At 42.5% G+C, this 15,475-nt stretch overlaps 1 protein-coding gene across 1 annotated transcript; it reads left to right on the plus strand.

The window, feature by feature from the left end:
* The first annotated feature begins 13,189 nt into the window (after positions 1-13,189).
* LOC126244428 (uncharacterized) lies at positions 13,190-13,744 on the plus strand. Its single transcript, XM_049948242.1, has one exon. The coding sequence runs from the start codon at positions 13,190-13,192 to the stop codon at positions 13,742-13,744; it is 555 nt and encodes a 184-aa protein (XP_049804199.1).
* The last annotated feature ends 1,731 nt before the right edge of the window (positions 13,745-15,475 follow it).

The raw sequence follows: 15,475 nt of genomic DNA on the forward strand, positions 1-15,475 counted from the left end.
ACAGATCTATCGGTGAGCGAGCGGTTGTATATGAGTGCTAAGTAGGGAGCTATTGTATCAGCGTAATCTGAAAGGTACCTAATCGGTATACAAACTGGACCTGAAGACTTGCCCGTATCAAGCGATTTGAGTTGCTTCGCAACCCCTAAGGTATCTACTTCTAAGAAACTCATGCTAGCAGCCGTTGGTGCTTCAAATTCTGGAATATTCCATTCGTCTTCCCTGGTGAAGGAATTTCGGAAAACTGCGTTCAATAACTCCGCTTTAGCGGCACAGTCGTCGGTAACAGTACCATCGGCACTGCTCAGCGAAGGTATTGACTGCGTCTTGCCGCTTGTGTACTTTACATACGACCAGAATTTCCTCGGATTTTCTACCAGTAACGATGTAACAACTGCTCCAGACATTTGTCGTTTTACGACAGCAGCGCCGTATTCTACCTGTTTACATATCTCTGTATTGAGTCGATCCCTCCATGTGGAGTATTTTAATAGGAGTTGACGCCGGAAAAGGAATTTTCTGTGCTATTCGTCTCCCAGCCGCCGTCTAGTGCTGATTGGCGTATCTTAGCTGCTTTTAGGGAAATGTACGTGTCACCACTGCACAATCTGCAATTCTGAGCAGCTCACTTCTTACTTGATGTGCCACATAATTTTTGGGTTCCTGGGTCTGGCTATCTCTGAAGTCGCGAACTGCCCAGATGGTTCATGTCGACCCTTATCCACGATAAACTTTTGGTTTCTTCTGACATCTTGCAGTTCGAATGGCACAGTGCTACACATCTTGGGGTACAAAAATTTGTAGCGACTGTATTTTGCCCCATTTTATATTTGCTTGCGCATTAATCCACAGCTGTAGCATATGGTACTCTGATGCATGCAACGTATGTGTTATTTGTAAGCTATTCCTTTTGTTTATTTCTAAATTTTGGGGGATTTAATTGGGGTTATTTACATTTCGTATATTGATTTTTTCCTACCTTTGAACTTTTTTTTGTGCCTAGGGTATTTTATGTATATTAAATTCGTGACAGTGATATTCCCTGTGTGAGTGACCTACTGATCTATTTATCACAACTACAAATAGAAAAGAAGTCTACACACATAGTTATATCTTATCAACTCAGCTAAGTATGTCGATAAGTAAACGAAAGGTAGTACTGTAAGTTTCTAACACAACATTTGGCATATGAATACAAAAAATTTCACGCACTTGCTTCTGTTTCTCGTCTGTGAATCCGATGCACTTTGCGAATGTAGTAAATATGAGGCATCAAAAACGCATTGACTTCGAGTATCCATCGACTTGGTTGGCGAGTGAAATATAGTGTAACGAAAGAAGAACAAGAGCGAGCCGATAACTCGGTGGAGCCGATAATGAACGTGCTGCTCCAAGCGAGGTAACGGCTGCGGTTAGTTGTCATCGCCAACTGCGACAGAATTTCAAATAATATCGCTGATACATTCACTGTGACCTCGCCGTCTAGTCCAACGTTAATGCTCAAATTTGACAGTTTTAGAATTAGTTCCCTATCCAAAAATTATTAATCTAACGAGATAATGATATTGATTTCTTAAAACAATTTAGTTTCGTGACTGAACCGTAACCGAACCCTCCCTGTTTTTTTCCCTCGGAAAATTTCATTTCACCCCTCAGGAGGAATTACCACTAGGTTGGAAACCACAGTCCTACGTGCTGTATCCTCCCTGTTAACGAACAGGATCATGCGTCGGTGGGAAGCAGAGTGCCTAAAAGTGATGGACATTGGACAGAGCTTCTTGTTCCAGCTTCTTGCGCCGGTGGAAGGACCCTCCAATGTATGGCGGTTGTGGTGTTCATATTTCAGCATAGCACATTCGATGTTTAGAAAAGAGAGCAGAGACTAATTTAGGAGCTGTCATGGCCAGTGTTTGCAGACGCTGGAATGAATGTGGTACGAACTTTATGATTCCATGAAATGTCTGAGTTTTGTCATTTAATGTGAAATCACACTGGTCAGTATTCCAGTGCTAAAGGTGACCTACTCTCTAGAAACATCCGTGATTTTGCCGATGAAAGTATATGTTATAGTACATAAATCAAAAAAAAGTTTTGCATTACCTCGGTTCCGAGAGTTCCGGAATCTGTACAGAAAATTTGAATTGCTCATCAAAACCACACATTTGTACCACCATACAGCGAGACCTTCAGAGATGGTGGTCCAGATTGCTGTACACACCGGTACCTCTAATACCCAGTAGCACGTCCTCTGGCATACTATCCACAAGTTCATCAAGGGACTGTTGGTCCAGATTGTTCCACTCCTCAACGGCGATTCGGCGTAGATCCCTCAGAGTGGTTGGTGGGTCACGTCGTCCATAAACAGCCCTCTTCAATCTATCCCAGGCATTTTTGATAGGGTTCATGTCCGGAGAAATAGCTGCCCACTCTAGTTGAGCGATGTCGTTTTCCTGAAGGAAATCATTCACAAGATGAGCACGATGGGGGCTTGAATTGTCGTCCATGAAGACTAATGCCTCGCTAATATGCTGCCGATATGGTTGCACTATCGGTCGGAGGATGGCATTCACGTATCGTACAGCCGTTATGGCGCCGTCCACGACCACCAGCGGCGTACGTCGGCCCCACATAATGCCACCCCAAAACAGCAGGGAACCTCCAACTTGCTGCACTCGCTGGACAATGTGTCTAAGGCGTTCAGCCCGAACGGCTTGCCTCCAAACACGTCTCCTACGATTGTCTGGTTGAAGGCATATGCGACATTCAAGGCATATGCGACATTCATCAGTGAACGTGATGCCAATCCTGAGCGGTCCATTCGGCATGTTGTTGGGCCCATCTGTACTGCGCTGCATGGCGTCGTGGTTGCAAAGATGGACCTAGACATGGACGTCGGGGGTGAAATTGCGCATCATGCAGCCTATTGCACACAGTTTGATTCGTAACACGACGTCCTGCGGCTGCACGAAAAGCATTATTCAACATGTCGTTCCTATCAGGGTTTCTACGAGCCATAATCCATAGGTGGCGGTCATCCACTGCAGTAGTAGCCCTTGGGTGGCTTGAGCGACAGTTTCTGCCTCTCTATATCTCCTCCATGTCCGAACAACATAGCTTTGGTTCACTCCGAGACACCTGGACACTTCCCTTGTTGAGAACCCTTCCTGGCACAAAGTAACAATACGGACGTGATCGAACCGTGGTATTGACCGTCTGGGCATGGTTGAACAACAGCAACATGAGCCGTGTACCTCCTTCCTGGTGGAATGACTGGAACTGATCGGCTGTCAGACCCCCTCCGTCTAATAGGCGCTGCTCCTGCATGGTTGTTTACATCTTTGGGAGGGTTTAGTGACATCTCTGAACAGTCAAAGGGACTGTGTCTGTGATATATTATCCGCAGTCAACATCTGTCTTCAGGAGTTCTGGAAACTGGAGTGATGCAATTTTTTTTATGAGTCTAACAGAAGAAGAATCAACGACATATTTAAAGCTATAGAAAAAAAATCATTTTTTCGGAAGCAAATAGGGCATTATTTTAATTTTTGGTTGATATTTGTTTGTTTATTTATTTATTGTATGATGGCAAGTAAACACTTAAAAACTGGTTAACAGTTCGTCATGGTAGCTATCTAAAGAACAAAATGTACAAAACTGGTAAAGGAAATAAACAATAAAATATTTTAAAAATATGTCATATTTTATTGCACAACCACGTAACCTACAAAATGCCATCTATTGAGGAAATAGCTACATACGAACTACAACGGAGCGTCATGTGTCAGATTGGCTGTGTCGAAACTCATACATAGATAACCAAGTAGTTAAATGTGTGTCCTTTTGTGGTAATAATTTCTACCTAAGGTTCGGTGACTATAAGCTTTAATAAAGGATCACCCATGATATAGATTAGGTGCTTGCACTTCACGAAATAGGGTGCCACACCCATGGCAACCGGAGTGTGTCCTTGTTACAAATATCGAGAGGTTGTGCATAAGGCTTTGTAAAAGTGATATGTATAAATGAAGCCATTCAGTCTGATCTGTATCGCTCATCGCTTTAGCTCGCAAAGTGATAGCAGACGTTTTGTTTAACAAGCAAACCGAACTTGTTGTCAGCCACCAAACATCCAGGAAAGGTATGCGTTTCTACGATTGCATGTAGATGTATAAGAGACAGTATATGAGCCGGTGTTATACAATCATGTTCAGAAAAAAACAGAACACCTTCAACGACTACAGATAGGACGTTCATATTTACAGGGCATGCATATTAGTATATCGACCAGCGGGTTCAAGACCAACATCGATATCGAGGAGCAACACCATGGGCTAGTAAAATGTGTCTGCGGCTCTCGTTGACCTTGTAAACCGAAGATAATGGATCAGTGTGACTTGAGCAAACGTGCAGGATGCCTCGCAGACATATGCGCGAACAGTACCGCAAATCAGAGAGATTGAAAGAGGGCGCATTATTGGCATGAGAGAATGTTATGCATCCATCCGGGAAGTTGTTGCTCGTGTGGAGCGAAGTGATTTGGCAGTGCAACGGGTTCAAAAAATGGTTCAAATGGCTCTGAGCACTATGGGACTCAACTGCTGTGGTCATCAGTCCCCTAGAACTTAGAACTACTTAAACCTAACTAACCTAAGGACATCACACACATCCATGCCCGAGGCAGGATTCGAACCTGCGACCGTAGCAGTCGCACGGTTCCGGACTGCGCGCCTAGAACCGCGAGACCACCGCGGCCGGCAGTGCAACGCGTGTTTGCAGACTGGTTCACAGAAGGCTGTGGAATACGGCGAGATGGGTCAGGTCGCACTATTGAGACCTACCCACGAGAAGATCGACACCTCATCCGAATGTCATTGCAGGACAGATCTGCCTCCTCCACGGCTCTACGTCAACAGTGTAACGCGTCGTACACTATCAGGGGTGACAGTCCGTCGCCATTTATTACGGCATCGGTTATGTGTGCGTCGTCCACATCACCGCCTACCTTTGACGAATGTACAGAAACGTGTTAGATGGCAATGCTGTATGGAATGACGTCACGGGGGACTGGAATGGCATCAGATAGTGTTTACGGACGAATCCGGTTTCTGTTCGTTTGAAAATGATGGCCCCAGTTTGGTTTGCTGCAAACAGGGGAGCGGGATCACAGTGATTGTATTCGCACAAGACATACAGCGCCGGCTCAAGACCTTACAGTATGGGCCACAAACCATAGTTGGAGCTGTCCAGATCACTGTGACTAGTGTGACGAACGTGAATGACGTCCTGCGACCCGTAGCCATACCCTTTCTGCGCAACACCCCAAACGCCATTTTTCAGTAAGACAATGCACGACCACATGCTGCTGCACGAACACTTATCTTCTTGGTGTCACAGGATATCAGCCTTTTCCCTGGCCCACCAGATCACCAGACTTGCCGCAATCGATAATGTGTGGGATTTGGTGAAACGACGGGTGTAGCGCTGTGAGCCAGTGCCAATCACCACAAATGAACTTTGGAACCAGGTGAATGCAGCATGGATGGTTATACCTCAGGACGCCATTCGCGCCTTATACGCGTCAACGTCACCGCGCATGGAACAAGTTACCTGGGCCCATAGCGGACCCTGTGCCTACTAGGCAACAGGACACATGCTGAACCGAGGTGAGTGACTGAAATGCTAGTCATTTCTGCAGAACATACTAATGTACATGTCCTGTGAATATGAACGTCCTATCTATAGTTGTTCAAGGTGTTCTTTTTTTCTGAATATGAGTGCATAGGAAATAAATATTAACATATCCCTCCTTGTAGGACAGTGATTGCAGACGTCTATAATTGTGGTATTCTTGATGCTTACGAACGTCCCGATACTGGTCCATCAGTCGGTGCTTCATTCTCACAAAATAACAACGTACAATCACACAGTGTTAGCACAGCGAAGCAAAATTTTCAGTAGCAAACATTTCAGACACTGCACACAGTGGCGCACTCGATCTTCCTCAGGGCACGCTCGGGATAGTCCCATGAGGTGTTTTGCTACTCGCAGTCGTCCTCTCAGGGCAGCTTTGCAAAAAACCACGGCATTCATTTTCTATGGAGTTCATAGGAAACATGAATAGCGTCCCACTGAAATGTATGTACTGTGCTGCTGCTTCGCGCACTCACACTTTCTATTGCTATTAGTTTGCTGTAACAAACTTACACAAACACATTGTATAATTTAAACGTATTGGGTTGGTGTATAAGTTCGTAGCCTTTTTCCATAAGTTTAATAAGCACAACAGATACACGCAATAGAGACTTCAGTCATGAATAATATATTCTCCTTCACTATTTATAACAGTTTGCCAGCGCTGGGGTAATTTTTCGATTCCGCGGCTGTAGAAATAACGTGCTTTTTGGGCGAAGAACTCGTCGCAGCATGTTCGGAGCGCATTTTTATCCGGAAGGGAAGTTCCTCGAAGGTTGTTCTATAGAGAGCGGAAAAGGGAAAATCTCACGGCGCAAGGTGGGTGCGGAATGACTTCCCAACCCAACTCCTGTACAGGGTTTTTTGTCTGTCTAGCAGAATGCGGACAGTCGTTATCTTGGAGTAGTATCAGTCTTCCTGGTTGCAGTTCTAGGATTGCGTCCGCAAAATGTCACAGTTCTTGACAATAAATGTCAGCAGTTATGGTTACTCCTCGGGGAAGCAATTCGTGGTACAATACACCGTTGCTGTTCCACCAGATACAAAACATTGACTTTTGTGGATGCGCGCGGGTCTTTGTACAGGGAGCTGTTGCTTTGTTTTGGCTTAACGATTCCTTTGCTTTCCTTTTGTTACCATAAAGACACAATTTCTTGTTCCAGTGACGATATAGGATAGGAATGGTCATTGTTGTTCGCGAGCCAATTGATGACGAACAAGCAGAGATGCATATTTTTGTGATTTTGGCTTAGATCTTGTGGTACCCACACACACGATTATTGAACCTTTCCCCACTGCACGCAAATGTCGTACGATGGTGGAATAATCACAGTTTATCACATTTGCCAGTTCTCAAATACACTGACGTGGATCGTTTTGGAGTAATGCATTTACACGATCTTCATCAAACCCTGAAGGTCTTTGAGAACGTGTAGAGCCACTAATGTCAAAATGACACTCCTTAAACGAGAAAACCATTTTCTTGCCTAGCTCTGTCCAGCTGCGTTATCCTCATACACGGCGCAAACGTTTGTGGCTACCTCCGTTGCTGTCGCTCCTCTATTGAACTCAAACACAAGAGTACGTCGGAAACGTTCCGATTTCTCCACTTGACACTCCATTTTCTAGCACCCACAGTGCCACTCGCTATGTCCAAATGAAAATATGGAACCACTCGCTATGTCCAAATGAAAATATGCAAACTTACATAGCAAAAGCGAACTACAAATAAAAAATGACTATCGATAAATAAATACGTAGAAATAGGAATACCAACATGTAAAGCAATAACGCTGCGAACTTATGCACCAGGTTAATATGTTATGTTCGGATTTAGATTCGTTCTAAGGAATTCGGTTTTCATTTGCGTTTCACGTAATTCACGTGTCCTACAGTTTGGATACCTTTTAACTACGTCCGACACACTTTTAAAATTATCATTATTCAGTGATTTCTTTGATATGTGTAACCCAGTGCATTTTCGGTTAAACTACTGTAAATGCTGTAGATTGTGCGGGTGTTACTAAAGAACTAACGCGTCTTTATTAGAACAGCAACTTTATAACTGATAGTTAAGGTGAACTTTTTAGTCCAGGCCCTATAATTATATATCTGGCCTAATTCCAATTTAAGTCACGTATTTATTCGAATTCCTTTGTTAAGTCCAAGGTTTAGTTAAAGCAGTTATAATAATACGTAAACTGCCAAATTGCAAATAACTTTTGGTGCGGTTATGGGAACACGACCTGCAATCGAATGACATGTGTGGTCCGATCCAGGGAGCAGAGAAATAACTATCTTTTGCCGCATACGAAAGCTTTACTGGCTGAAATTTTCCGCCACCCTTAAACTACTTAATACAAGGTCATAACATATTTTGTAACATTAGTTCTAGCACGATTCTGCAAATATGAATGACGATTTTTGTTTGTACCAGGTACATCATCTTTCTTTCAGTTTATGCAGTTTTTTGTAGTTTTTTCCTTAAGAATCCAGTAATTAGAACACGTATCTTTTCTCTAGCTATTCGATGACATAGTGGACATCTCTGGGTTATTGGAGCTACTGCTTCATTCACCAATAAGTAGCTACACTGTCCGATTTGTGGGTACCATCAGCTTACAGATCGTTCATATACATGTTTAAATATAACAAATGAGAAAGCTGGAATTTCATTTTGATTAACTTACGTACCGATATGTTTAACAAAAATCTAATTATTTTCTGAGAGTACGCGAAATGCAGTTTGCCAATCTCCATCCGCAGTGAGGAAAGTTAGAGTGTTTTTTATTTGTTTAATTTTCTGACTCAGTGCACCTCACTTTGTCGATAACCCGAAGTAGAATGACTCAGCTCATTTACTTCAATCATGGTAAACGAATTCCTCATTTCAATATTTTCGTAATGTTACAGGAGGAGTAAATGTAATACAATCCCTAAGAAATACTATCGCTTTAACAGAAGAGTAGTTTTCTCAGCAGCTACATTTAATTAGTCATTAATCAGCCATAAGGTAAACTATATTAAACTGGAATTCAAATCTGACTTTCAGTAAACAATAGATTCCTAAGAACATCTCTCTCGTTGTGCCGCTTACCAAGCGAGGGTGTTTAAGAGGCTGGTCGAACAGGGTGTTAATCGCAGATCCGCGGACTAAACTCTTGGCGCCTAGAATTGGTTATGACTGCCTGTGTTCGTTATATCTGTGATGTTCGACTCTTTGATCATATTTCACCATCATATGCACAGCTATCCTGGATGCGTCCAGACGGGCGCACAGATTTCCATACCCTCTGTCTTCTCTACTGTACTGTACATTGTCCCTCATATCTCTCATCGACCTTAACGCTCTTGTCTGAGCAACAAGGTAGAAACACGCTTTCCCATCACAGCAAAATCCTTTCTGTCTCACTCCATCGTTTTGCCACCTTCTCTACGTCCTTCTCAGAAGCAGGAATCCGACACTGAAACAACCTCCCGCATTATGCTGGGGCTACAACTTTGCTTTCGCCGTTTTTTCTCAAAGTTCGAGGCTGTATTGTGAGCATCTTACAAAAAATTTACGTTTCAAAGTATTGGCCATCGCTGGCCACTACTTTCTCCCATCTTTCGGTCAGCATAGGAACCCCGCGGCGGAAGAATTGGGCGTCTTTCGAGAAGAATCATGCATCGATCCAATTTTGCAATTGTTTAGCCAGGTCGTGTGCCATTGAACTAAAAAGTTGGTAGCCAAAGGGAACAATGTCTGGAGAATACGGCGGGTGGGGTAGGACTTCCCATTTCAACGTTTCCAGGTATGTTTTGGCGGGTTTTGCGACATGGGGTCGAGCACTATCATGCTGCAAAATCACCTTTTCATGTCTATCGCTGTATTGTGGCCGTTTGTCTTTCAGTGATCAATTGTTTTCGATAACGGTCTCCTGTGATTGTTCCCGTCGGCTGCAATAGCATCGAAAGTTTTCTCTGTTTCACAACCACGCCGGTCTTCAACGTCAAAATCTCCGTTCTTGAAGCATGGAATCCATTTTCTGCAAAATTCTGTCATTTATCAGGCGTCTCATCATAGGTCTTACCCAGCTTATTATGAGCCTCAGCCGCAGATTTCTTCATATCAAAGCAGAAAATTAAAACCTCCCGCAGATGACGAGAATTGGACTCGTAAGTTGACATATTCAGCCGAGAATAACTTCAAGATGCAATCAAAAATCGAATAATATTTTGATGGCGTTATGTTCTCAAATGCCTAAGCTTACTGTATGACACTTACGACCTACGACTTGGGCCACTACTTTGCTCTAATGCCGTACACTGCAAAACGGCGGAAGCAAAGTTGTAGACCTAATATTAGAGAACTAAATAACATCTCCAGCTTCAAAAGACAGGCAAGGACATATCTCTCATGCAACAATAAGATTACCATTGTTATTGTATGCACTCGTTACCGTTTTACATCCCACTTTGCAACCTTAAGTTCCTTGTTGTCCAGTATTCTTAGCCGAAGTAGTCTCCTTAAATTTCCTTTTCCCAAGAACCCGGTATATCAGAAACCATCTATTTTGTGGACCTATGAATTTTTCTTTTATCTGCCGCTGTCATTATTGACAGTGAAAATGTTGACAATCCAGATGTTTGATCTAGAGTATTCAAGTATAATTTCACTCGGACCGCAACAATAGAGAGCAAACTCAAACCAAAGTCGTCAATTTGTTTAGATGTGCATTTCCACAAAAGGATTACACTAAAATGACATTAATAAATATAGGAACAAAATGACTTCAGCTCTTGGTTTAAAAAAGTATTTTCTTTTACATAAATATCAACAAAGATATCTCTGCCTGATTACCAAACGACAATATGTTTCCTACGTACCTGCTATAGCGAAACTAATTAGAATCATAAAAGTAAATTTTATTGTAATTTGATAACAACAGTTAAAGTGTATGTGCCAGTGGAAGACAAATTGTGAGTTAGCTCGACCTTACAAACGGCACGAATATTTCTTGCAGTAGGAACGTCCAAGCAGGAAGGCGTTCGTAACAGTTTGACCTCGGAGACATAAAGTGGGCTTGCCTACGCGCTCATCACCGCCAACGCTAATTAAACGCGACAGCTATACTCAGCCGTGCGCTTTAAGAATCTGTGTAAAAATACCATGTTTCCTCATGGCTCTTCTTCCATACCTAGCAAGGTGGCAGTGTAATGATGAATATTTGAAAATAGGTTATACTGAGGCACCCTTTAATGTGTGTAGATAAATATGATTTCGGCATTGGTTTTGTAATAAATAGCGAAGAAGGAAATCCCGTTGAAGAAGCCAAGTATCAAACATCACACTTATTAATGTTCACGCCCCGACAGAAGATAAAACAGACGAAGAAAAGGAAGAGTTCTATGACCAACTAGATCAAACAACTGAGAGCACGCCAACTAGAAACACCAAGATAGTTCTAGGAGATTTTAATGGAAAAGCAGGAAAAGAGAAATTCCGTATACCAACTACAGGAAGGCACAATTTGCGTGACAAGGCCAATGGTAATGGTCAGATGATGATCAACTTAGCTATTTCAAAGAGAGTACATTCGACTTACTTCGAACAGAAAGGAATACGTAAGGGAACCTGGCGCTCACCAGATGGAAGAACTACCAACCAGATGTATAATATCTTGCTGGACAACCGCTATAGCCATAGAGTCATGAAAACCACGTCTTACAGAGCAAACGTCTGAGCATCAGACCACTTCTTAGTTTTGTGCAGATTTAAAATGATGTTCAACTACATGTATAATAATAAGAAGTAGGAGACACTAGAACCTGCTCTGAATGTCGAGAAACTGAGAAAATTTCAATTACAGAACAAGATGCTATAGAAATGGAAAACCGTTTTGAGGCCCTAGAAAACCTGAAAGAAAGAGAGAACGTGGAGCAAAAGTGGAAAGAGATAAAGTCCACGGTGTAACGGAAGGAACACTGAGATGAAAGAAGAGTAAATGTTTCAACGAGACATGCCAGAAGACTACAGAAAAGAGAAGGAAGATGGGAGAGAAGTAGCTGGCTGACAGGGAGAAAGAGCAGAAAAGGGAAAGTTCTCAGCATCAGAAGGGAGGCGAAGCGAATCCTGAGGACAGAGAATATATCTAAACACATTATTAGATTAAGTTTAGGTAAAGCGTCACAACAAGAATCAAGACAATATTTCGAGTGCATCAAAAATCGGAACGTGAATTTCAGGGCTCAATCTCTTTCCGTAAAGATAAGAATGGCAACTTGATAAATAACAAGGAAAGAATTGTAGAAAATGGTGAAAATAGTCTGAGAACTCTTAAATCGCCCAGGCTCAGATGAGATGCTACCTGCAGACACCACGGAGGAAAGAAAAGGTGAAGAAAAATGGGAATAGACTGAACAAGATGTGAAGATTGCAATCAAAAGACAGAAATAACAAGGCCACAGGGGAGGACAGAATAAAAGAAGAATTAACCAAAGAAGGAGGTGAGAGTTTGCACTTGCAGGTGTATTAACTGATCCAGTTGATACGGAAGAGTGAGGTATTGCCAGAAGAATGGAAATTGTCTATAATGTGCCCGATATACAAGAAGGGAAGCAAAATGGAATAAGAATCAGCTTGCTGAACGTAACCTACAAGTTACTGTCTGTCGTTATCCTCAGAAAATTACGACCATTCATAGAGAATAATGTACAGGAACGCCAATCTGGCTTTTGATCAAACCGATCAACAATAGATCACATTTTCAGCCTAAGACAATTATCTGAGAAATGGCTCTGAGCGCTATAGGATTTAACATCTGAGGTCATCAGTCCCATAGAACTTAGAACTACTGCCTCGGGCATGGATGTGTGTGATGTCCTTAGGCTAGTTAGGTTTAAGTAGTTCTAAGTTCTAGGGGACTGATGACCACAGATGTTAGAACTACTTGAACCTAACTAACCTAAGGACATCACACACATCCGGCTAGTGTGGCCGTGCGGTTCTAGGCGCTACAGTCTGGAACCGCGCGACCGCTAAGGTCGCAGGTTCGAATCCTGCCTCGGGCATGGATGTGGGTGATGTCCTTAGGTTAGTTAGGTTTAAGTAGTAGGGGACTGATGACCTCAGCAGTTAAGTCCCATAGTGCTCAGAGCCATTTGAACCATTTGACATCACACACTCCAGACTGAAGCGCCTAGAACCGCTCGGCCACACCGGCCGGCCAATTATCTGAAAAACACTGGGAATGTGATAAAAATATCTATAGCCTGTTCGTCGATTCTCACCATGCATATGACAGCATCCACAGGAATGGCCGATACAAGGTACTGTGTGATTTCAGAATCGCTGAGAAGCTCGTGAGAATGGTGCAAGGGCAGCAGTGCGTTTTCGAGGAGTCACGTCAGAAACGTTCGAGATTGAGACAGGTCTCCAACTAGGAAATTCTCTCTCATGTGGTCTGCTCAATGTCATCCTAGAGAAAGTAATAAGGCAATGTGGGTTTGAGTGCCTATGGATGGTAATTTCAATTGTCTCTCATATGCAGATGATATAGTACTGCTAAATGAATTAAGCCGTGAGTTGAAAGAAATATACCAGAAAATGGACAACTATCCACAGAAGGTTGAGCTAAAGGTGAATCAAGACGAAATGGAATTCATGCAATTAGGAAGAAGACAAGAGCAGCAAGAATGCCTTGAGGTAGATGCCATGAAGTTAAAGAGAGTTCAACACTTCAAATACTTAGGATCTTGGTTTACCAGCGACTACAGCAAGGAAAAGGACATGAAAGAAAGAATACCAGTGAGAATGAAATATAAGAATATAAGAATATACAACACAGTGATACGTCTAGCAGTCAAGTACAGTTCAGAGACCTGGAGCATGACTAAACAACAAAAGGAAAAACTACTAATATTTGAAAAAAGAGTAACGAGGAAGATATGGGGACCGATCTTAGATAAAGGAGAGTGGAGGAGGAAGAATGAGGAAATCTACATCTTGATACAACAACCAACAATCCTGCAGAAGCCGAAGAGCAAAAGAATAAAGCGGTGGGTCATGTAGCCCGTATGCCAGAAGAAAGAAAGGTAAAGAAAGTACTTGAGACGAAACCAAAGATCAGACGCCCCAAAGGACGACCAAGGAAATCTATGTACGGACGACCTGACGACGGGCGTGGCAGCTCTGGGGATTGAAGACAAGACGCCTGGAGGAACTGAACACAAAACAGATAAGAATTGAGGCAGTTTGGGAAAGCAGCACGTGGTCTGCTGGGCCTGTGATCGCTAGATATCTGATACGTGGTCTACCCTTTAATGCTGGATATCTGATACGTGATTTACCCTTTAATAAGACATTGTCATGTCTGAGTTTTCCCAAATGAAGCAACAGAACCCTAATAATTAGAAGAACGTAACTTATTTCAAGAATTAGAGTCGTCGTGTTCCTTTCTGATGGGTAATTTTTTGTTTCGGAAAGGGAGGGATGAGTAATTTTTTGTCAAAACTGTGGAGGTACCCTAGAAATAGGTATATCGTTACCAAATTGAAAGTATTTCGTAGTACGCATGAACGTTATTTCTAAAATGAGTCAGATGGTTGTTTGCGTGCACACCTGAAAACTGCAAAGCAAAAAAATATTCCTACAGGAAAACGTTATGCACGAAGTGCGTCAACTAGAAATATTCTAAAGGACTGTGATGCCAACTTTTCAAGCGAAGGGCAGTATTCCAGTGTTGCATACGGAACATTGTCAAGAAATTGTTATAAACCAGTTGTGAAACAACAGACTCAAATTAGTTCTCAAACCTGCCAAATTCAGAGGCGAACAACAGCCTCCTGGCCTGTGCGGCTAGCCAATTTACGACTAATACCTCATCAGCGTGTGTTGAAATTTTTGAAACTAAAGATACTCCGAAAATCATACAATTAACTGAAATAATTCGACTAACATCAATGTTTTAATTGATTAAGGTGTTTCATGTGTCAGACTACATTAAATCTAAAAATAATATTCTCAGAGTTCGCAAGTGATTCACGAAACACCAGTGCATCACAGGTACTCATTCATCTGAGCATCGTATAACAGCTCTGACAAGGAGAAAAAAAGGCGCCTCCATGTAGCAAGATGAGACATTTCGACGGTGGCTGCCTCTCACAGCGATTTATTTGCTGGAATAGAAAAGGTGAGCAAGCATTTTTTGTACAGTTTCACCGAAGAATAGTTCCAGCTACGAGGTACACACAAGTAATTTACATATTTTAGATGATACAGGAAAGTGCCAACTCGACTCGCAGTAGGAACTTCTAAGCAGAATGTAGTACCAACCAGCAAGCCGGAAAGCGCCATGTTGTTGTTGTTGTGGTCTTCAGTCCTGAGACTGGTTTGATGCAGCTCTCCATGCTACTCTATCCTGTGCAAGATTCTTCATCTCCCGTACCTACTGCAACCTACATCCTTCTGAATCTGCTTAGTGTATTCATCTCTTGGTCTCCCTCTACGATTTTTACCCTCCACGCTGCCCTCCAATGCTAAATTTGTGATCCCTTGATGCCTCAAAACATGTCCTACCAACCGATCCCTTCTTCTAGTCAAGTTGTGCCACAAACTTCTCTTCTCCCCAATCCTATTCAATACCTCCTCATTAGTTACGTGATCTACCCACCTTATCTTCAGCATTCTTCTGTAGCACCACATTTCGAAAGCTTCTATTCTCTTCTTCTCCACACTAGTTATCGTCCATGTTTCACTTCCATACATGGCTACACTCCAAACAAATACTTTCAGAAACGACTT

Source organism: Schistocerca nitens, chromosome 1, assembly GCF_023898315.1.
Source record: "Schistocerca nitens isolate TAMUIC-IGC-003100 chromosome 1, iqSchNite1.1, whole genome shotgun sequence".
NCBI lineage: Eukaryota > Metazoa > Arthropoda > Insecta > Orthoptera > Acrididae > Schistocerca > Schistocerca nitens.